This window comes from Peromyscus maniculatus, chromosome 4, assembly GCF_049852395.1.
Source record: "Peromyscus maniculatus bairdii isolate BWxNUB_F1_BW_parent chromosome 4, HU_Pman_BW_mat_3.1, whole genome shotgun sequence".
NCBI classification, from domain to species: domain Eukaryota; kingdom Metazoa; phylum Chordata; class Mammalia; order Rodentia; family Cricetidae; genus Peromyscus; species Peromyscus maniculatus.
The window spans coordinates 38,815,582-38,840,498 of record NC_134855.1 but is presented as its reverse complement, the minus strand read 5'-3'; the positions used below and the strand labels follow the sequence as shown (position 1 = coordinate 38,840,498).

Genomic DNA, 24,917 nt, shown 5'->3' with positions numbered 1-24,917 from the left:
GAATGGGAAGTCCAGGCAAAAGCGATGTTCAAATGTTCCTAGTTTTTTTCTAATGCATATCCACAACCAAGAGTAACTGTGCAGGAGTCCACAGCTCAGCCTAGGCCCAAATCTAACACACTCACAGTTTTTACAAAGAGCTTCTTGGGAAACAGCTGCATCCATTCACCAACCAGGATGCTGTCAGTGGCTACTCTCAAGCTACAGCGGAGGGGCTGAGTCCATGTGGAAGACCATGTGACCTACAAAGATGAAAACAGTCAGTCTCTGGCCCTTTCTAGACTTAGTTCCCCAACTCTTCACAGAGACAGTCGCTCGAATTTAGTTTCACTGCTTTCAACATATTTTATGGAATACGTCTTTGTATTTGGAAGCTGCCTTGTATGTTTAAAGACCCTTACTTAATTGCATCCTTGACCTTTGCACTATATGCTGGTAGCACCCCTTCACACCCAGCTTTGATAATGAAATTGCCAAACATTGCATGGTATACAAATGACCACAGTAGAGAAACATTGTACAATACTGGATAAATGGTCAGGCATGTCTTGTTGTTCATGGTAGACAGTTCTAGAAAGTCACTGTACACAGATTAGTGAACACTAAGCCATGGCTCCTTAGGGAAATACTGTGTCAGGACAGCCCTCATCCTCACACTTTCCTTAATGGATCAGTTCTTATTATTTAAAGATACTGTATTTGACATGTATCCCTTTAAAACAATTAGATCCCGCATTTCTTTATAACAACATATTAGTCTGGAAGAGATTAACATTTTCCTGATGTCGCCAAACGTGACTGTGAATTTCTCTGATTGCCAGCCTCACGGCTTCTTATCCCTGAGTGCACACATCCAGCCACTTTCCGTGGCTTCAGTGCTCACCAGGGATGTCACTTGAGCCCCTCTTAGCACAGTTTTATGTGCAGATTGGTGGATTCCCTCTTCATTTTTCCAAAAATGTAACAACACTGATTCATTAACACTGCTTGGATGAAGTTTGTTGCTTGTGGATTTTCTCCACACCACACAACACAGTTTTCTTGTCACTAGGAACTCTAGACAGCCTTTTAGCACTACACTTGGGGTCACTTTGAACATTAATGTCACCAGTTAAAAGCACAAACCTGAAAAAAATATGAAAGAAAGAAGATTTTTAAAAAGGTAATAAATAGCCTGCAAATCGGCAGCATCGGCAGTATGAAGCAAGCAGGCAGAGCCCTGCTTTGTCGACTGAGACTATTAGTGACAGGGACTCGAGTTCCTCAGCACTCTTCAGGTGTTTGCAAATGATGCAAACGTGCCACAAGCGTTACTTTTGGAACAACAGAGAAACTTTGAGTAGATTACCTGGTGTGAAGATGTAGGAGTCTAACACTAAGCTGTCAGAGTTTATGTATCAAGTTCTCCTACATAGGATATTTGGTGAATGGTTATGTAATAGATTAACAAATAATGAAAGCAAGTGTTCAAATCTGTTATGGTCCTTTAAAAATAACAGTTGTTAGGTGTAACATGGAGAACAGGAAGATGTTTTCAGAGTCTTAATGATTTTTTAAGAGATCTTATGATTTTTACTTTCTGGGTATGGTAGCCTGTGTGTGTGTTGATACACCACAGATTGAGAACCGCTGGTTGAGAAAATGGCGAGCCATTACCCATCCTAATCTATACAGGTCTGACCAGACCAGGCTAGCTCTTTGCACCTCAAGAAGAATAAGAACAGCTTCCGACACTCTTCATGACAGGCAACTGAAGCTGACATGGGAACTTGGATCAGTAAAGGGTAAATTCCTCTTGTCCACATGTCCCCCAAGACTATCTGTACTACCTGGAATACAGATATTATTTGAAGGTTTCTTATTCTCCTGACAATTACCTTCGAACACCACAGTTTTCACTAATGTCTGAGATCATGGTAGTAACCACAGAGTCAAGATCTAGCCTCTTAAAATTATCATAGCTAGTATAGGGTGCATTGTGACTCCTCTAAGTGATTTTTACATATAAATGGATTTAACAGCTTATGAGTAGGAATGGCTGCCATCCCCCTTACCTTGTAGTGAGGAAACTGAGACACAACAGAGGTTATGTAGCTTTGCCCTGTGACCAACCAGCAGCTCAGTGCAGACTCAGTAATAACAGCAAAAAGGCACCGCTTGAGGGATAAGTCTTCTAATTAGCACAATTGTGGCAATCATTTCACAAGGAAGATAGATCAAAAGTCACATATCACACCTAAGGTGCATGTCACTGTCATTTGCCTATTGCACCTCAATAAAGCCAGAAAAATTAAGTAACTAGTTAAGCACAGAGCCAGTGTAAGGAAGTCTGACTCCAGAGTCGAACCCACCAAAAGCGAGTGGACATACAATGTCAAGAGGCTGTGCTATAATTTCATGTGATCAGCAAATTCATCATTTGTTAAATTTCCCGAGTCTGCAGACCTATTAACCACTTAGTAGTATTTGTAGATCATCTGGCTCCTGGGCACTCATAAAATACAAGATTTCATTGCCCTTGGGGAGTTTGTAGATATTTTACCAGAGCCTAATGGGAAAGATTTACTATTTTCCATGTTGTCTTTGTTTTTTATTGCGCCACCTGACTCGGGTTCTTACCCTCCTTTGCTCTGTCTCACTAACGCTATCTCTCAAAAATTTGTTAGAACATGCAACCTCAGGTCTGACGGCTGCAGGATTTTATAAGTCATGGGACTGGATCAAGAGAACGTGAAGCGGTGCCTACTGCTTCCATAAGAACGAGGATATCATTCTGGAAAGCTCACAAGGCACTGCAGCATGAATGGAGAAACCAATTGTTCTGACGAAGACATACTTTATTACACAGAAACAGATGATCTCAGAGCAGGGAGAGCTGCCGGCTGCAGCTGCCAGAAGAGCCCAGAAAACAGATTCTGTTTTGCTCACAACAAAATTAATCATGTGCAGAATGGTTCGATCGCATCGACATTTCTTATCTAGTACCTGTGGCTGCCTATCAGTTTCGGTACAGAAACAAGCAGACAGGAAGGCAGGAATGAAGGGGATGGCTATATTTTTGTCCACAGTCTGTAAGATAGAAATTTGATGAGAAAAAGAAATGAGGAAACCAGGCCTATCGGAACGTTGATGCTAGAGGAAAGGAGTATGTTTTGTAGGTTGATTTCTTAAGTGAACTAGTCTAAATGAAAGCAAATGCCAGGTGCTATGAAAGGCATGCCTGATGAGAGCCTCACCAGAGACACACTTGAACTGTGGCCTGGGCAGCAGAGGACAGAGGCTGATGACAGTGAGGGACACTCATCAGGTGTGGATTAAATCACCACTTCTGATCCCTTTAAACCTCCTCCTCTAATTTTCAGCTTTCTGATGATCATCTATCTACCTGTATGTCTATTATCTGTCTATCTATCTATCTATCTATCTATCTATCTATCTATCTATCTATCTATCTATCTATCTATCCATCCATCCATCCATCCATCCATCCATCCATCCATCCATCCATCCATCCATCCATCCATCCATCTATCTATCTATCTATCTATCTATCTATCTATCTATCTATCTATCTATTTATCATCTATCTATCTATCATCTATCTACCAATCATCTATTTACCAATCATCTACCTACCTATCTATCATCTATCTATATATTTATCTATCCATCTATCTACCAATCATCTACCTGTCTATCTATCTATCTATCTATCTATCTATCTATCTATCCATATATCTATCTACAAAGCATTTATCTATCTACCAATCATCTACCTATCTATCTACCGATCATCTGTCTGTCTGTCTATCTATCTATCTATCTATCTATCTATCTATCTATCTATCTATCTATCATCTATCTACCTATCTCTCATCTATCTATCTACCAATTATCTATTTATCTACCAATTATCTATCTATCTATCTATCTATCTATCTATCTATCTATCTAGAATCCAAGCACATGTGTGTATGCATACATGTAGAGGCCATTAGACAACTTAGGCTATCATTTCTCACGCTTTTCAATGTTTCAGTGTCAGGATTGTAAGCCTCAACCACCACAATTGGCTTAAAGACAAACAAACAAGCACCAACAGAAAACTAGCAAGGGTTCTGGGGATCGAACTCTGGTCCTCACGCTTGCAAGGTAGCGCTTTACTGACTGAGTGATCTTTCAGCCCAAATTTCTTACATTTGAAGGAACTAAAATAAAAGCCAATAGGGAGCAATTAGCAGAAAACGAGCTGAATGATAGGTAGTGGTTTGTATTCTCTCCAAAGCCACCTGACCTCATTGGACAACAATAAAACTGAATTCTATGTGTGGATGTGGTAGGAGTTGTTTACCTTAGTTATAAACTAATCCCGCTAGAGCAAGAAAAAAATCATTTGGGTGAGTAAAGGCATATCATTATCAATTCTCTTAAACATCATTTCTTTCTAGTCAAATGTCTCCAGACACATAACATCTGTATTTACATTTTAAAAATTTGAGACTATTCATAGAAAGTATTGTATTGATAGCGTATGTTGTAATATTATGCCATGACATTATGCTAAGATATATAATGCCACAGAAGATAGGAAATACATTTGTCTCTTTATATTTACTATTTCTTTATATTTAAATTCCTGAAGAATGTCTACAATATTAGATACACAGTTTTAAGAGGATGTGTGGAGGTTCCCCATTCATGGTGTAAAAATTAAACTAGATGTGTGGCTAGTTTCTGGAATGGACTTGTGGAGCAAATAAGGGACACTCCCAGGCTCTGCATCTTGTTAACTACAGACTCTCATCTGTCTGGCCTAACTTGGGTGTGGCCTCAGCTAGAGGTAGTGGAATGGACTAGAACAGATGACTGCACACTCTCCTGACTTCTGAGGACACCATGATTCTAGCCATGTTTGGGCTAGGACACATGCCAGCGGATGAGCGAAAACCCCTTCTGAAATTTCACTAGCCACTATTCACTAGATCTATTAAGTAACACATCCTTCACTCCTGTGGGTTTCTGTAGCTGAACAATCCTAGAACATATGACTAGCATTGTTTGACACAGTCACTGTAGTAGCCACGATCGTACTACAAAGACCTGAAGATCTTCACATACATGTGAGAGTAACTCTTAATTTTGAGAGCTGAATCTTTTGAAGATCTAAGGGAAATATTGCTTTTTAAGGGAATTATTTTTCTTTGAAAAATCATTTAGCCTTTCCTTTGTTGTCTTTATTTGATCATGGGCTAATTTTCAAAAGCAAGGTATATTTTTGCTATTTAAACTTCACTGACACATTTAAGAAATTTTTTTCAATGATTGAACATTTAGTAAGCATATCTGTTGTACTATTACTAAAATTGTAACTGTAAACCCTCTACCATGTGAGAAGGCAAATTTATAAGGAGAAATGGGCTGGGAGCATGGTGTAGCAATAGTGTTTGCTTTGATCCCAGTAGCATCAGATAGATAGATAGATAGATAGATAGATAGATAGATAGATAGATAGATAGATAGATAGATAGATAGACAGACAGTCAGGCAGACAGACAGACAGACAGATAGATAGATAGATAGATAAAAAGAAATGAAGAAAGAAAGAAAAGATACAATGAAAGGAATCTTACATGAGAATGATGGAACCTGAAGCTGAAATTGTATGTTTTTAATCATCAGGAGAAATTTTGTAAAGATAAGGATGGCTAAAAGACAGTGTTACAGAAGTGCTTACTAACTTCCAAAGCCACGATGGAATTAAACCCAATAGTCATGCCTTCCTGTGGTTCTTTTTATTTATTTATTTATTTATTTATTTATTTATTTATTTATTTATTTATTTATTTTTTGCAGTGAAATAAGACATTAGACATTGAGTACAAATTCAATTCTAGTCCTGATTTCTCTGCCCCAAAGCTTTGGCACTATGTAACCTTACACAGATCTGTCTTGTCATCTGCAAATTCAAAGATAGTAACCTACACAGCAGGGAGATTGTGGGGATTAAGTGAGGCAAAGTTTTGTTAAGTGGATGACATTGTGTGAGAGACACCAAGTGTAAGACATGGAAGTCAAATGTGAACCAACTAGAAAATGACTGAGTAGGAACTGGATGGGCACACTTTGCCCATTCTCTGCCAGCACCAATTACCCCAGGGCTTAGTAAGTGATCAAATAAGCTAGTAACTCAGAAATTTACAGGCACTCCAGTCTTCCTGCACAGCACAAAGAGGTGCCAGTTCTTCCCTCTCAGGACAGAAAAGACCAGCCCTTCGAAGAGTGGGGATAGGCTAGTCACTGCACAGCACGCACACTATAACCCCGCGATTGCATCACCCAAGCATTTAACTTACTTTCTAAGCATCGGGATGCAGGAATTGTTCTTCTGAGTGCTAGGTTAGATTTCCTCCCCCTCAGGCCAAGCATCCTCCATGTCCAAAAAGTTTCATCACAAGCATCTTGACAGCACAGGATTACTTGCATTCCATTATCACTGCTGTGTTGATCACAGTCTATACCAAGTACAGAAAGTCCTGACAAGGAGCAGATGGTTTACAATCACTGCATTCTGCATCATGTGTACAGGAAATGGAAACAATTGAGGTTCATATGAGATGGAATTTAGCCCTCTAGACAGATTTACAGTCTTGCTTATGCTCCAATATCCATTAGAGGGAGAAGGCTACTGACATAGAAAGGTTCATGCAATCCCAGGAACATAATTTGATGGAGAATAATATCCCCCAAAGTGCAGGGGAACAGCTTAGTGTCAATCTAATTGAAAGCCACCACACTAGGGTGAATTTTAGATCCCCAGTGTTGTTCAATATCTCCTTTTAGTGACAAAATGAAATTGGGAAAATTCTCAGTTCTGGGAAGATAGAAAATATGACATGATTATTAATGCTTAAAAATACAGAGAGGAAATTTAAAGTGCTTTTAGAGATAAGTGTGAAACAAAGCATTTTACTAGAAAAATGAGAAGGCAACATTAACTTATGTTCAGAAATTAAAATAGTCCCTATGGACACAATGTGAAGAATGATAAGATATAAATACAAATACACAGGCTTGAGGTCATGGTGTACAAGTTCAAGGGACTGGTGCATCAATGGGGGTTTGTCTTACTCCCTTTTTAAATAGTAATCCAACACAGTAGTCCTTCAAAGGACAACAGACTACAGGACCTTGGCGAAGCATAGAGACAACACACACATTCAACATCTTGGATTCTCCAACAGAGTCACAATGTGGTCAATCCCAGAAGACCTAGAAAGTACATCTCACTATTAGAAAATATTTAAAAGGTGCAAGTAATCCTGGGTTATTTAGTCAATAGAAAATATGTCTAAGGAGTTACTTGCCTCCTGGAGCACAGACTAAATATTATTCATGTTCTACAGGGCTGAAGGTGTGTGTTCTTTATGCCATCAATTACATTCTGAGCACCTAGAAAGAAGCGATTTCTTCATAAAAATGGTTTTAAAGCTTATTTTATATAAATTTTAAGGAAATTTATATTATATATATATTTTATATATACATAATTTAAGGAAAACATGATTCTACAAGGTCTAGAGGTCAAAGGCAATTAGGATCTTGGCCTTATGTGTAATGACTCTGATGATAAATCAGAGCATACATGGATGCTTAATCCAACTCTTGCATACTATAAACACTGCAACTTTGCTCCTTCCTCTGATCCCTTGCGTTTCTTGTGTGCATTCTCTCCCGAGATGATCCCATCCCCTCTCTTAATTTTTACTACAACTCATAAACTGTGACTGACTCCCAAGTCTTGATCCATCTCTTTTTTTACTCTTAACTGCAGGCTCACAGATGCCAATACCTACTATCCATAGTCACTAAGACGTCTACCATGTGTCTCAAAATCAGTATAGAACAAATAACTAAGAAGTGCAGCTGCACTATTCACAGTAGCCAGAGATGCAACCAAGATAAACATCCATCAACAGACGAATGGTCGTATAAACGGTGATATATGTATGTATATATAATCGAATTCTATTCAGCCATTAAAAGGAATGAAGCACTGATACTGTACTGTGGATGAACCAGCAAAACAGAACGCAAAGTGCAAGGAGACCACCACAAACGTCATATGATGTATGACTGTGTTTAAATGAAATATCCACACTTAGTAAATCAAAAAGAGAAAACAGACTGCTGGTTTCCAGAGGCTAGGAGAAGAGGGGAGCGAGGAAGAACTGCTTAATGAGTAACCTTTGGAATTAGCATCCATGTGGCATATGGTGTTTACTGTGTGAACGGGTGGAGTGAGGAAAGCAGTTAAGTAACAGAAATGTATTTAGTACACGTTGTTGTGGTAGTCAGCCTCCAGCACAGTGCTAATATCCTGCCTCCTTCATGCGTGGTCAGTCCCTCGCCACAGTATTTCTCATAGAAGAAGGCGGAATGGAGTGCATTTCACTTCTGAGACGAGGCTATAATAGACACTACGGCTTCTGCCTTGGTTAGCCATGTACTTAGGTTCCCTCCCTCTCCGTCATTCACCTTTGAAGCAGCTAGCTATCCTGTCATGAGTATTTTCACAATTTCATCAAACAGGCTCTCAGCGAATAGCCTAGAACTGGACACTTCAGCTCCAGGCAGACTTTCAGGCAAGTTCTCTAAGGGATCGCTTGATCTCATGACAGACCCTGAGCCAGCTAAGATACCCCCAAATTCTCGGTCCTCAAAAACCATGTGAAGAAACGCATGTTGAGTGGCTGAGCTCAGGACACAATTATCAAACAGCAATTGGTAATTAATAGATTTAGGATATAGTCCTTATGATTTTATTACATCCTAAAGATTCAGCCTCTCTACACTACCACACATGTGATTAAGTTTGAGAAACACTCCAACCATAACAGCATACGCTTGCCATTCTAAGTCATAACGAACGAACTATTTGTAATTTTCAACTATACTTATAGGAGTCTATAACATGCACACAGCCTAATCTTTTTTTTTTTTCTCCCAGAATTCTCCAACTTTAACTCTACGCCTACTCTGTTTCAATCAGTCATATCCCTAACTTCTAGGTAGGTTCACATGATTTAAGTTCAGAGAACAGTGCACACTGGATGCTGTGGGAGGGGTACAACATTCAACTTGACGGAAGTCTGAAGGAGCTCAAGGTTAAGGGCAGAGTAAAAGTGAGCCAGGTGAAGAAGTTTGAAAAGTGCGCAGAAGTCCAGAGCGGGTTGGAGTTGTACAATATGAAGGTTGGAAGAAGCCAGAATGGATGAGAAAAGAGACAAAAAGTAACTGGAATGTTAGAATGGAGGCTAGTGAAGACATGAGTCATGAGCTGTGCTTACAAGTAGGAACTGTCAGTGCATCTCAGCATCTGGTGAGGCATGAACACTGTAAGACTTCTTACATTCCTCTTTACAATAGTCGAAAAGATACATTATACTTATAAACAAACTAGTCTTCTTTAGCAACAGCACATGCGCGGTGTTTGGGAGAATCTTTTGATGTTCAGTTCTGGCAGGTGGTTTTGTTTTGAGATGAAGTCTTGATGTGTAGCTTGAGTGGCCTCAAGACTACCATCCTTCTGCTGTCAAGTCAAAGATGCTAAGATTGTAGGCACAGAAAATCACCCCTGGTGACCCTCAAGGTTTGTCATGTCTAACTCAGGGCTCCACAAAATGAAGTCCAAGTATAAGCATATGCAAACATCAGGCCAGAAGATTTATAGAAACCTTTCTGAAAACTGTAAAAAAAAACCACAAAAACAAAAACAAAAACTTTCCTATTCATGATGAAACCCCATCATTGATTCAGGACATTGCTTCCTTTAATCTGCATTATTATTTGTTCAGCACTTATATGTGGCAGGCATATTTTTGTCATATAGAAACTTCATGATACTTCTTTTTAAGTGTTTTGCACATATATTGCCAACATAGCTCATCATGGAGTGTGGAAGGAAGACAACCAGTCAATCAGTAATTTCTACTTTTTGTATAAATTTTTTTCTCAGGAGCCTAAATCCCACAGACAACTCACTGATGCTTGAGCACAGGTGCTTTTTGTAGCAAATGGCTAATTTTATCCTTTCCTTACTTCAATACCCTCAGACAAATGGCATCAGAAAAAAAAATGTGAATCGAAAAGAATTTGTTTAGTCTGCTTATGATTTACTATAATAAAAATGTTTATCATTGTTTATAAAGGAAACTAAATTGAGAGCCCAGAAAGGCCCATTTCTGCCTCCAGGCTATCTTATGCAGGAACACAGCCTTCAGCTTTTCACCCATGTGAACTCCTTGCTGCCAACCCATTCTTATTATATATCCCTGTGGGATTTTTCCTCCATGACTTAACATTCCTAACCCAGGTCCCAGTCTCCTCCCTATTCTCTGAGTTATGCCATTATCTCATCTCCATCACTATCCTTGACCCTAAGTTTCACGAAGCACATACCAGTTCCACAGTCTCCCCAATGTCTTGCTCATAGAAAATGCTTCTTCAACATTGACTAAGGTGTAAACACAAACCCTCAGGGAAAGGTACTCAGTGGTTTATTTAGTTCCTTCCAGAAGTCATCTAGACACCAAATTTCATCTGGAAGCTTTCATGAGCTCTTTGCTCCAATATGGTAAGCAATAGAATATATTTTAAAGACTTTGTTATTATTGTAATTTAATTTTTAAAAAACAACATAATTAAAAGAATTTAAAGCAAGGCATGATTTTTTTCACAAATGACTACTTAAAAATTATGAAGCAAGGCATGATTTTCTTTACAAATGATATAAAAACCTGGAACAACCTTAGTATGCTAAAAAGAAAAGAAAAAACAACAACAATAACAACTATAAAGGATTATTTGGGTCTAATAAATGTCACCAGGAGCTAATTCAAAGGGCTCCCATTGATCAATGATGGGACAGTTGGAAGATCTACAGAAATGATGATGATCAAGGATGGAAGCAACCCAAATTGGCTAAAGTCCATAAAATCAAGATGTTCAAAATGATGACCTTTAGAGTTTCCTATGGAAAGAAAACCAAAAACTTTTCTGAACTTGTCAAATGAAGGAAAAATTATTTAAGTAAACCAAAGAGTTGGAGAAAGTACTCCTCCATAGACACTTTCCAAATAAGTACAGATAGCATGTTAAAATTAGAAAACCCCAAGTTTGTAACTCTTACTGAAATAATGGGTTTAGTTAACTTCTGAATATTAAAACTATCCTACAAATGGTTGGTGGCGATCTTTATAATGCACGAGTCAGGCCAATAAAACCCACACTTGTAACAAATGTTAATACCATCACTGAGAACAAAACAGACATTGTGTCTTTGGTTGTCACTCAGGGCACACACCCTATGTCTGGTTAGTTCCCCCAAAGTGAATCTGCATCTAGTCAAATTTTCAGAGCTTTACCATCATTTGAATACTACTGTGATGTTGCAGTCAGCCAGATGGGAAATTCTATAGGTCAAATGTTCCAAATCCTTCAACAAATAACCATCAATTTAAAAATGAATGGGGGTGAGGTTTTAGATGTTACGATGCTCAGGAACATATAAAAGCATATAATATGTAACATCATTTCACTGAGACTTAAATAAATGAACTACAAAAGCAGATTTTTGACAATGGAAGAAAAATGAGCAATCACTGGGCATTAACTGATGTTAACAAATTATTTTTTTTTTTTTTTTTTTTGGTTTTTTCGAGACAGGGTTTCTCTGTGTAGCTTTGCGCCTTTCCTGGAGCTCACTTGGTAGCCCAGGCTGGCCTCGAACTCACAAAGATCCGCCTGGCTCTGCCTCCCGAGTGCTGGGATTAAAGGCGTGCGCCACCACGCCCGGCTGATGTTAACAAATTATTGTTAAATTTATTAGATGTGATAAAATTAGAGAATATTCTTATTTGTTAATGGGTGATTCTTAAAATTACCTGTGAACTGCTAGTGTTAGAGATATCCTATTAATTACTCCAGGAAAAATAAAAATGGTGTGTGTGTGTGTGTGTGTGTGTGTGTGTGTGTGTGTACCTGCAGGCATGTGAGATTGACAGAATAATATAAGTTGAAAGTAAGTGCTAGGAAAAGAGAGGTCATTATTCTCATGTCTGTTCTTTTGCAGTTATTTGGAAGCAATCATATTTAGCTGATTCTTGTTTTAGAGATGTCTTAGGATGAGAGGTGGCATATATATGTGTGTGTATATGTATATATATACACATATGTACACATACACACACACATACAAAAAAGATCTATGGAACACTCAAAGAGAACATATTGAAATATATTCCTGTACATCTACAGTCCAGGGTCATCTTTGGCCCCTTCCTGAGTATTCCCAACCTTCTGCTGTAGTGGAGAGAATCATTATTCTGAATTCTATGTTAATATTACCTATGTTTTTATTTATGCTTTAAAATTATTCATATGTTTATTCTTAATACTGTTTTTTGTTTTGCTTTTGAAACTCATAAAAATGGAATCATGTCTTATATATTGTTGACTTGCTACTTCTTTTAAAATAGATTTAAAAAATAAGTGTGTGTATGTGCATGCACACACAAGTGTAGGGTCTGTGGAGACCGGAAGAGGGGACTGCATCTCTTGGAGTTAGCACTGCATTTCGTGGAGTTAGCAATGCATCTCTTGGAGCTAGCAATGCATCTCTTGGAGTTAGAGTTATAGGTGCTTGGGAGCCAGAACTTGGATTCTGGGAACCAAACTTGAGTCCTCTGAAGGAGCAATGTGTACTCTCAACCACTAAGCCAACTCCCCGACCACTTTCTTGCTTCTTTGCACAGCATTGAACTTGGAGTGATGTGTACTGATGCTTTAAATGTGGTTACTTATTTTTTCTGTTGTAGTGTCCCCTTGTGCCTATATACTAAGGACATTTTGACCATTGTATGCTCAGTGGACATTCGAGTTATTTTCAGTGTTGCATAGATATTCCTGTGCACATCTCCTGGTGTACCTATAGAAGACTCTATAATGTGCATGCACCTGCAACTGCATTGTAGAATTCATGCAAATAATGTTGGATAATGGCCAACTATGTTCTACATTGATGCAACTTATGCTTCTTCCAATAACACATGCTCTTGAGAATTTCCCTTCTCCCTCCTTCACCACCAATTATTATTTTCATAGTTCTTTTTTTTTTTTGCCAGTCTGGCAAAAAGAATGAAATGATACCTCATTGGAATTACCATATTACTAATTGAATGTTAGTGTCTTTTCATACGTTGGTTGAACATTTGTTGTTCTTCCTTTGTGAATTCATATTCTTTTTTGAAAAAAAGCTTTTATTCTAATAAGTTCTTTCTCTTTTTCATATTGATCTTGAGTAGCTCTCTATATATTCTGCATATTAACCTTTTGTAGTTATTAAAACTAATTATTTTGTGGCTCATTTTCTTGCTCATTCTTCAAACCAGGGATCTGAATAATCTTTCACTCTCCTCCCCCTTAGGAATCTTTCCCCACATCAGGACTCAGTATTGTCCCTCCGTATTGTCTGCTAACAGCTTTATGATTTTGGTTTTCACAAGTAATCTTCAATGCAGCTGGAGTCTCCCTACCGTTGATAACTGTGGAACAGGACTTTGATTTCCTGTTTTCCATGTGGATAGCCAATTGACCCAGAATCATTTATTGAAAAGTTCATTCTTTGCCCACTGCCCTGTAATACTGGCTCAGTCATAAATCAAACGTCTATATAAGTAGGGGTATGCTTTTGGTCTCTTGAAAATGGAGTGGATTTTCATCATCCAGGAGGAAAAAAAAAACAATAAGTAGAACAGTCTAACTTTGGCAATTTCCTATGTCTTTCAAACCAAGACCTACTGTGTTCTTTCTCAACTTACTTCTCTCCAGACACCCCCCCCCCCAAACATTATTCCTAGTCTCTCTGGGCCCCCAACACATCAGGTCAGTGAGTTTTTAACTGAAAAACCAGAGAGTTTTCATACTGAAACACTATGAGGAACATTTTAGTTCACCTAGCTAGACAGTACACCACTCCAACCTGCAGGTTGGCATGCAGCTCCACAGTGCTCAGCGTGTGACAGAAACTAAGTAAATCAAATCTCCTTGTGAGATTTCCTATGGATGAAGGCATACATGAGCTGCCTCCTGACATGTCAGAATTATGTTCACACGGACTGCATCTATTTTATTTTTGTCAAAAAATGTATAGCCTAGAAACTTGTCTAAGTCTAAATTATATAAAGATAAAGGTTCTGGCTCACTGTTGTTGTTGTTGTTGTTGTTGTTGTTGTTTTTATCAATTTTGAAGCCTGTCTTAAAAGTAATCTTATAAACATCTGACTATTGAAGAAAATCATGCATCTCTGTTCTGCTGGATTCACCTTGTGTTGAGAAAGTGACTCAAAAAAAAAAAAAAGACAAAACAAAGTAATCGAGTTCTGTTCAATAAATGTTTTTCTCTTTGCCTTTTATCAACTGCACAAGGACACCAACTTAGGGACATTCTCTTCCCCATCGTGTTGTACATTTTGTATTGTCTCTTTTTGAGCTAGAATATAAGTCTTCTGCAGGCAACTTCAGGGACCAGTTAACTCCATTAAATTCTATACAGTTGTGTAGTGAACTAAACCGCTGCTTGTCTGGGGCTGTCTGGAGCTGAGACACTTAGGAGATGGAGAGAAGCAAAAAGAGAGATGATTTTATGTGTCACCGAAGCACACTGCAACAATATGCCAGTGTGACTTTCAAAATGGCCTTAAAATATTCCAAACTCAGGGAGTTTCCTTGCTCCCGAGTGGGAGTTGACAGACTGTCTGGCAGCAGAAGAAAAGGCAGGGAGAAAGCTGATGTCTATATTGTGTCCTCTAATAACATTCTGCCTCTTTTCGGCATCTTCCCCTTAGAAGGACCTGCCAGTTTGTTGTGCGATTGTGTTTGGCGTGTGTGTGTGTGTGTGTGTGTGTGTGTGTGTGTGTGTGTGTGTGTGTGGTCTTCTCTACGCAAAGAGCATGATTTCACATCTGGAAAAACCAAACCGAAGGACACTAACCTTCCCAAGGTCACTTAGAAAATTAGTACTGTGACCTGGTGTGGGGGTGGAACAGAACCCAGGTGTTCCGGCCCCAGTTTTGTGGTTGGGCATTAAAGCATTTTCCTTTGTGGGGGTAAAAAAAAAAAAAAAAAAAAAAAAAATAACCGGTCCAGGGATTTGGGGGAAGTGAGAGATTAATGTGATTTCCTCCCCTCCTCCCCCTTACCTCCCTTCTTTCTTACGAAAATTAAAAACTCAGGAAAGCTAGAGGTGCCTTCTTGGCAGTTCTTAAGCAGGGTCCACCAAACCGACTCCCACCTCCGACACAAAGCGATCGCCGCTCCCAAGGATTCTGTGCGCCTTCTTTGGGAGCCTGGGAGGTGAGGAGTGGTGGAAAGTCAGCCCTCACCTCCAGCGGGTCCCGGGCTCGGCGGCGCCCAAGCCCCGCCCCCGACCGCCCTTCCCCCGCTACCCCGGCAGCCAGCCCCTCTCCCCTCTCGCTGTCGGGCGCACCCACCCCAGATGCCGCCTGGCACCGAGCGCAGCCGCCGCCGCCGCCGCCGTACTTTCCACTTGTATTGATCACTCCTAGCTCGGCTCAGCCTGCTCCCGGAGCGCAGCGCGGCCAGCGCGCCAGCCCTTGGCAGCTCGGGCACAGTCGGGCTCCCAGAGGAAACTCCTTGGGAGCGCCCTGTCCGGGGTGTCCTCTGCGCTCTGCAGTGTCTTTCTGTCTGCCTGGAAGGAGGAGGAGGAGAAGGAGGAGGAGGAAGAGCAGAAGGAGGAGGAGGAGGTGGAGGAGGAGGACGTCGTCTGGTCCCGGTTGGGAGGTGGAGCAGCGGCAGCAGCAGCCGCCGAGGCAGCCGCCGCCGCCGCCTCCGGAAAGGGAGAGGCAGGAGAGATTGGGACTTGGAAACCCCAAAGTGTCGGCGACCCTGCACAGCAGGCTTCCTTCCAGCTTCATGGGCAAAGTGTGGAAACAGCAGATGTACCCTCAGTACGCCACCTACTATTACCCCCAGTATCTGCAAGCCAAGGTAAGGAGGCGCGAGGAAGGGTCGCCGGAGGAGAGGACCGTGGAGGGGCGCGCCGGGCCGGGCTGGGGAGGGGAGCGCGGCGACCCAGCCGCCCCCGGGCGCAATTGCTGGGGTTGCTAACTATAGCGCTGGCTTGGGTAGAGCCGGGCTGCACGCGGGGCGGCGGCTTCCCGGGGAGCCGATCGTGGCGATCGGGTTACAGAGTCGCGGGGGGGAGCGACTAGACAGGAAAGGACCGCCGGCCCCTTCCTGGCCAGCGAGGAGGGGAGGGTCTCTCGGCCTCGCGGCGCCCCTCGTCCAGCTAGGGCTGGCGGCCGGCCGACGCTTGGGGCCCCGCGGCAGGACCTGCTGGTGGCACGGCTTTCCGACCTCTCCAGGGCCTCGCCCTGCGGGCGGTAACTCTGGGGTCCCTGGGAGTGGCGCGCGGCCCCCCCTGCCCCGCCCCGCACGACTCCCCTCCAGCTCCCGCGCGCGCGACGAATGTGGCCGGAGGGGGCCGGGACCGTCTCCTCCCCGCCTCGGGCCCTGCGCGCCCGCCCCTCGCCTCTGATCTTTGTGCGGTGTGGCACTTCACCTGGTTACTGATTTCCACTTTTACGCTGGTGTTTTGGGTAGAAAAGTGGCCAAAGTTCACTCCGCATTCATTGATGTCCCTTTTAATCTTTTTCTGTAGCTTTTACGTAGGAGGGACAATGGACAGATTTCAATGCGTAGAAAGAAGTGACTTTGTATTTACTTTTCCCTTTTTGTTTTTGTTTTTGTTTTTGTTTTTCAACTACCTTCTATGTTTACCACAGAGTGATTTCCAGTTCTGCTCAAAAGTGGCCTCGGCACACTCTTGGGTAAGGACAGCTGATGACATGTAGCCATACAAATTATGGCCAGCTTTCCAGGGACCCCGGGTACTTTGTTGATGGGCCTATGCTAATTTTACAACAACAGTTCAGTGCCTTCTAAACTAATTTTAAAAATTATCTGGGTTCACGAAAAGTGCATTTTACCGCCATGGAAACATCTGCCACAATTAGGGAAGGCAGAAGGTGCTGGTGGGTACACCAGCCTCCTTTGGCAGTTAACACCTAGCATGCCCTTCTAGATCACAAAAGAATCAGGTATGGATGCCGTGTTTGAACTTTTGTTAGGGGATTGCTTGCAGGCAGATGGGCATTTCTGACCTGGTACTGAGAAGCTATGATTCACCCTTGAAAGCTTTCTTCCTTTCAATATGTGTGGTCCACGTTGTCCTGTTCCTACAACATACCTTAGTGTTCGTCCATGTAAAGAGGATTGTCAGCAGAGGCCAGTCATTTCCCAGCACTCGCAGGCCTCTCTGCCGCTCTCTCCTTATTCTCTCTTACCTTAGATAACCAGCGATAGTAAGGTACTAGCAACTGATCACCACTGTTCGTCTCCATGTGGTTGTCATGTCATTGTTTTAAGAACTTAAGGGAGATATGCTTGCTTGGTGTGTGTGTGAGTGTGTGTGTGTGTATGTGTGTGTGTGTGTGTGCACTACACTGAAGCCGTTTGAAGAAATTTTGTAACGTAATCAATGTGCTACCTTTTAGATGTGTTATATATTTAATGCACTTATTTAAATTATGCAGCATTTGGGTGCCTGAAGGACAGCCTATTCAACACTTAACTCCATGAATAATAAATACACACATTCAGGTGAAGAAGAAAAAAAAAGCCATGTTTCTATGCAACATTTACCTTAGTAATTTTTATGTACCATTAGTAAGTCAGAAACCAAGTACATAGCATTTAATATAGCTAATGCAATGCCATTTGGCTTCTTTTGCCCTGTAAATAATTGAAGAGAGAGACAAACGTCGAGAGCTTGCTGGAGTAATTAGGGCTGGATCCCAGGAAGCTTTAGGGCCCATTTTCTGAAAGTGTGCTTCCTGCATAAAGCGTTTAATATTGATTTGTGTTACAGTAAATGACAGTCTTAAAACATATTTTGCTGTTTCTCCTATGAAATCTGAAATCCTATTACCCTGAATCTCTTTGTTTCGGGAGAAAGGTGCGTCCTCACTTGACCTATATAATGCCGTGTTTTAAAAGTTTGGTAATTAAATCTAAACTCCCTATTGTAAAGGTATCATAATTAGTTCAGAAAGGAGCGTCTCCAAAAATACAAAGGGACCAGATGCAGATTTGAGATAGCAGAGTCAGAGGCGGGGACATGCCCTTCTCTCTTTCTCCTTCCCGTAGTCATTGGTAAGATGGTGGAAGTGAGAGTCACTAAGAAATATGGAGCGTTTATTTGGTTTCTAGTCCAATAACAAGCATAATGTACCTGAAAAGTTAATAAACACAGTGAGAATCTGTTGTCTACGGCAGGGCTGGTGCTTGCCTGTGTGTGTTCTGACCTTCCTGAGATAGACTACGTCACTCTGTAAAGTACACTGATGGGTTCGGCTAGTCCCAACTGTTGTGAAGTTATGTTGGAAAGCTGGATCAAAAACTAAGTTGTTTGGTCATTTGAAGACTAATTTTAACCTGTAATTATGAAGTAGATGTGGTTTTGCTGGATCATGAAGGAATAGATAGATCTTGGGCATTTATTTCATCAGAGGAATAGGCAGTTTTAAAAAGTACTTTAAGATGAGTTTTATTACCACACTTTCAAAAGTTGTGTGTGTCAAATGCTTGTGTTAATCTAATCACAGCCTGTTTTGGCAAATTTTCTTTGAAAGGTGCTCCTATAAAGCACATCAATTCTTCATTTTGCAATCAAGAAAATAACACTTCGAGCCAACAACTACATTGCTGTACATCATGTTTTGACAGAAAGAAACTGTAACAACGTCTCTATGGAGCATCAGGTACAAGTGAGGCTGTTGAGAAGAGCAGGGCATAGATGGATGACATGTAGTTTCCATTATGCCTTAGTGTACAGTAACGTGGAACTCAAGCACCCAGATTTTACCCCTTATGGGGTGGTTTTGTTTGTTCTGTTGGTTTATTTCTCAGTCAGTACTATCTTATTTAAGCAGATCTACTTTATCACCTGGCACATTCATCCTCAAGTGGGTGTTGATAGAGCTTTGTAAACACAAGCACACATTGTTCTAAAGACAATTCCAGATGTCAAATGACTTAGGTGATATTACAAAAAGTTAACTTTGTGCTTCAGTTTTTAGCTGTTCAGAAAAAAAAAAAAGAAAAATTAATTAATATTTTAACTCAAAGATTTGTATGTACAAGTTGTCAGCCAGTGGCTATAGGAATTTCACTTCTGTGCAGGCTGTGTACTTGGGAGACACTATAGCATTCATTAGTGCTGATGTATATGTTTGAAGGTTTATGGGGATACAATACTTAATCTTCTTTTGAAAAAGGAGAAGTACAGGTTTTTCTTTATTTATATTGCTTTCTCATCTTTTGTACCAGTTAAAGGCAACATGACACTCATAATCTTTATTCATGTACCTTTGGTATATAGTTCTCTAAAATATATCAAAAGCTTCCATTTTGTGCATATAACATTGTTTTCTGAACTAAAGAAATATTTTGTACTAAAGAATGTTTGTTTCTGAAGTAAAACATAATTTTGTTTTAAGGTGATTTTGTATAAATGTATACCACAGAATATATCTAAACTCATCATCAAAATCTGAGAGATTAAAGTAATTTGGAATTCCACTAATAAAGGCTATAGAGACAAAACAGTTCTGAACTCAGCCTCTTCATTGGATTTTTTATTTTGGGCGTGGGGGTCGAGACAGGGTTTCTTTGTGTAGCTTTGTGCCTTTCCTGGAACTCACTCTGTAGCCCAGGCTGGCCTCGAACTCACAGAGATCCTCCTGCCTCTGCCTCCCAAGTGCTGGGATTAAAGGCGTGCACCTGCACCACCACCGCCCAGCTTCATTTTATTGGATTTTTAAACCATTATTTATCTTTAGTCAACAAATATTGTGCCAAACAATCTGATTCTTCTACAAATTAAAACCATAATTCTACATGCCTAAGTGGCAGCTATGATAAAGTGGATGGATTGTACAACAGCATAAGCCATCTTAAGATGTACCTACCTTAGCTGTGCAGTGGTGGCGCACACCTTTAATCCCAGCACTCAGGAGGCAGAGGCAGACAGAACTCTGTAAGTTCAAGGCCAGCTAGGTCTACAAAGCAAGTTTCAGGACAGCTAGGGCTGTTATACTGAGAAACCCTGTCTCAAAAAATAAATAAATAAAAAATAAAAAAATAAAGAGGTACCTGTCTTTACCAGGTGAATAAAAGTTTAAAGGTTGCTTAAATGTATCAGTTTAGTAATACAGCATTTCACACTGATACATTAACTTGATTTCCTTAGTAGGATATTATGAGTGTCTAGACATGGTAGGAAAGACTCAAAGTCATGGAAATGTTAAAGATGAAGTTACCTATTGTAGCACCGTTTCTTTCAGGTATTTTTAGAGTTTGGCAGAATGCAAAATATATAGACACATATTGCCTCTCTGTTGAGAATGAAACTTTACGCTACTAGAAAAGAATAGGGGAAGATGTGTGAGGGAGGAGTATCCCTTTGCATCACTACTCTGGATATTCCTCCAGTTTTTGGCAGTGTTGATTTGGGGTTTAAATTAAAAAATAGAGAATATCCATGTAGTACATTTTCAGTGAAAAAATACTTTTACTAATATGTTACTGTGACTGTAACCTGGTCGGTAGTAGATTTTAAAGTTATAGATCTTTTAGCTAAATAGAAAATATTTCTTTTTTTTCCCTTTGTTTTTATGTAAGAAAGAATTTCCAGGGAAGCAAATCATAGGTTTTTTTTTTTATTTCTGCATCACATTATCTAATAAAGATACAATGAGAAAGCTCTATCTAGAATGGAGAAGTTAGTGTTCTGTAAAAATGATGTGAACAGCTAAGAGTTCGTTCATTCTCATAAAGAAGAGGGCTTTCTTATCTAGTTTGTTTTCTACTGGGCTTTACAGTTGAACTGGTTGGTTTTCTCCGAGCACAGTGTCACAGCCCCTCTAGAAGTCTGTCTTCAAATGCACCAGTACTCCCCCGGTTCCATATCTGATTTCCAAAACAGTAGGTGCTGAACAAATGCTTGCTAGCAGACTAATATTATTCATGGGGAGAAAAGGATGCAAAGTTATTTTATGCCAGAGAAATTTTGTCGACACAAATGTACACATGTAACAATTCAGCCTAATTTCTAATTAAATCAGAGTAAAGTGTGCTGTGTATTTTCCTTTACTTTGTTTTTGTAGTGAAAATTTTCAAATGATTTGTGAATTAGTAAGAACCCTAAAAAGAATTATATATTGATAGGTCAATAATTTATGCAACCAAAGGTTCCCCTCTCTCCTCCCTTTTTCTTTCTCTTTCTATTTCTTGGTGTGTGCATGAGTGATCTACAATAAAGACTATGGATGCTAGCAAAATTGCCACCATGGTACACTTGGGAGCTCTCACACAGTGAGTTGGCAATACACCCTACCTGGCCTCCTGTTGCCCACCCCTTCTACCAACCCTGCTTGAATGTTTTTGGCTTAATCTTCCAGAAAATTTCTTTTTGGAGTATATTTCAGCCATGGTTGAAAGCATTTGCTCATCTAGTAATAATAACTAACCCACAAACTAAGCCTGAAATGCTGAGAGTCACAGTTGTTTCTCACGGCATAATCCTACACTTGGCCTCTGTCTATCTAGCTCTTACATCCAGAGAATAGAGTTTTTATCTCATCCATTGTGATAGTTAAATAAAAAATAACCAGAGAATATGTCAAATTGTCTTCAAGTGAGAGAGCTTTATTCAGTGGAAAATAGCTTAAACTCCAACATGGAGTGATGTCAGCTATTTAAATGCAGCACCATAATATTTGGTGTAACATCAAGGTAAACATTCGAAAGGTGAACATTGGACTTAGGGATGTTATGCGGGGTGGATTGAAGTACTCCTGCTTCCTTGCTATCTCATTTTAATGAATAAATAGTGGACGGTGTAGAACTTGGCGGGGCTTCATGAAAACATTCTGTAGATGATACAACTGGGAGTTTTGCCATGTGCTACACAGAAAACAGCCTCTTAGAACCACATGTGCCAGATATACACACCGCACACCACAAACACACACACACACACATATGCACAGACATACACATGCACAAACATAGACACACACAGATACACACACATGCACACACAAACACACACACACACACCTGCATACACACAGACACACACACATACACGTTACACACGCACACACAGACACACACATACCTGCACACCCACAGACACCCACACATACACATCCACAGACACACACACGTACACACACACACACACACACACACACACACGCACAGGCATACACATGCTCAAACACAGACACACACACATGCACACCCACAGACACACACATGCACACACAAACACACACACCTGCACACACAAACACACAATACATGCACACACACAGACACACACACATGCACACACACACATACACACATACACATTCACACACAGACACACACATACCTGCATACCCACAGACACCCACACATGCACACACACATGCATGCACACATGCACACACAGATTTGATATTGGAAACTAAACATGCCTAATTCTAGTAGGTCTGAGGACAGTGGAAAGGGGATGTGGTAGAATATATCCCAAACCTAACTGCCATGTGGACAACCAACCAAACATAATCCAAAATCTAATGCCATACATATATTTGCTTAAGGTAACTAGTCTCCTTACCAAAATTATATGCATATTTTAATTTTCAACCAATCACAGGAAGGTAAGCATGTTGAAATGCTGAGAGAGAAACAGAAAGGGATAAGCAGAAGGAGGAACGGGTGTTTTGACCTCTTGGCGTAGTAAATCTAGGACAGCGAGCATTGGTGTTTCTCCTGTGTTGTCTTTCAGCAAATTCTTAAATGGATGCACTCATCATTTTAGACGATGATGGGGAAGGAGAGGCTTTCGGATAATGACTAAAAGGATGGGTTCTCAAGGAGAGATTGCATGCTAATATGCAGCTAACTGGCGCTGTAAGCATGCAGAATCATCATCTGGTACATGATGCCCTACAGTGGCCATAATGTATGCATGCTGAAATTAGGTTAAGTTTTCAGATGGTTGCCTGTTGGTAGATTGTGAGGCTCACAACACAGTAAAACACTCTGCCCATCTATTGGGTTCCTGAGTGAACCTCGTATTCATCCTCTGCATGTGACATTAGGGTGTTCCGGGGAGTGGGATATCTGCTCCCTGACCCTAGCAAAACACCAGGGAAGACAGAAGAGACACAGGGTAAGAAACAAGAAAAGGGTAGTTAGTTGTAAGACAGCACACTTGGACAACAGCATTCCAGCCAGTGGTCTGAGTGACAGATGCACATGGTATTAAAATTTACTGTGTTTTGTGAGCAAAAGCAGAGTTCCAAAAGAAGCTACAACTAATCTGAGAATTTTAGAAAGAAGTTGGGCTTTAAATAAATGAATGGAAATTTCTTGAATTAATAATTTGCTTTTATTTTATTTTGCTCTTTTGCTTTCTAATTCTCTTGAGGGCATTTTGAGTTTTAAAAGAATTACATTTTGTTGTACTTTATGTTAACCCTTCCCTTAAAATTCCGTACTCAATTACTTTATTTTGCATTATTCCCAGTTTTATGCTTACAAATGCGCTGTTAAGCCAACCTATTAGTGCTGTGGCAGGTTGGTAATGTAATCTCTAAATGATGACATAATGGGCATACAGAAATGTTATTTGTATTGTTATATTTTATTTAAAGTAATGTTTATTTCTCCTAACCCATTAGCCATGCTTATGGAAAAAGGAAGAAAACACATTTGGGGTATGGATGCTTCTAATTAGATCTTTGAATACATGGTGGGCACCGATGATATCCAGCCAGTGTGAGCTGGCATTGTTGAAAGATTTTTCAAAATTATTCTTGATCTTTTGTGAACATCCATTTATGGGGTCATTATCTAACGTTCTTTAAAACGAGCTCTATTCACCTCTCTAAACCGAACCAACTGCTGTAGGAGTTATACAGTGGTCTGCTCTGCTCTGTATGGGATCCAGAATTCATCCTTCCTCTGGCTGCTCCCTGGACATGTGTTACCCAGTTGGGGCTCCTGGGTCCTAGACAAAGGGATTTCAGGGAAATGTTTTTATGCAACAAAATGAGATCATCCCATAGATGCCATAAGTCATTTCACCGGTCCTGAAGGACTAATTTCCCAGCTCTGCAAAAGTGGGCTCGTTTCACAAAATACCAGTTTTATTTCCTATGAGCTGAAATGGCACAGTTGGGTAGATGCCTTCACTGAATGCTGTGTCTTTAACCTGAGATTCCTGAGGGGAAAGTTACCAGAAATAAATTTCACGTCATAAGCTTACATCTGTATTAGCTCAAGTAACAATACACCATGCCCTCTGCTAGGTGTCTTGGTTTTTTCCCCAATTGTAATGATTCTGAGTTGACAATAAAAGTAACTTTGCACGGGAGATCCTCTGGTGAGTGTTTACTTACCATAGAATCACAAGAAATATCTTCACAGTTTATGTTATAGGGTGTCAGGGAAAGTGTTTAGTTATACAGAAACATACATTTTATTAGAAATTCATAATATTGTCAAAGTTACTCTTCGGATTTGTCATCAAACAAAAATGAAGAATATTATGAAAATTAAAATTTTCAATGAAAATTATTTTCAAGGTATTAACCATAGTAGTCTTAAAAGCCTCTTTGCCTCCTACGTAGCACAGCTCTGATTAATTTCCTTGTTTTAAACATGAAGTCTTAAAAAAAAAAGACATGTCCACATGATCATTTGCATACTTCTAGTTT

The 24,917-nt window shown here is 40.3% G+C and overlaps 1 protein-coding gene across 8 annotated transcripts in view; it reads left to right on the top strand.

Moving 5' to 3' along the window:
• Nucleotides 1-15,295: 15,295 nt before the first annotated feature.
• Nucleotides 15,296-24,917, top strand: part of Rbms1 (RNA binding motif single stranded interacting protein 1) — a 225,855-nt gene continuing 216,233 nt past the window's right edge. For 2 of the 8 annotated variants that reach the window (XM_016003097.3, XM_076569551.1), the window contains exon 1: nucleotides 15,822-16,065. In XM_016003097.3, coding sequence (XP_015858583.1) covers nucleotides 15,991-16,065 — 75 coding nt within the window. In that variant the 5' untranslated portion in view covers nucleotides 15,822-15,990. Of the gene's footprint in view, nucleotides 16,066-24,917 lie in introns of all 8 variants that reach the window. The other 6 variants (XM_076569553.1, XM_076569550.1, XM_016003098.3 and 3 more) reach the window with 6 other exon arrangements.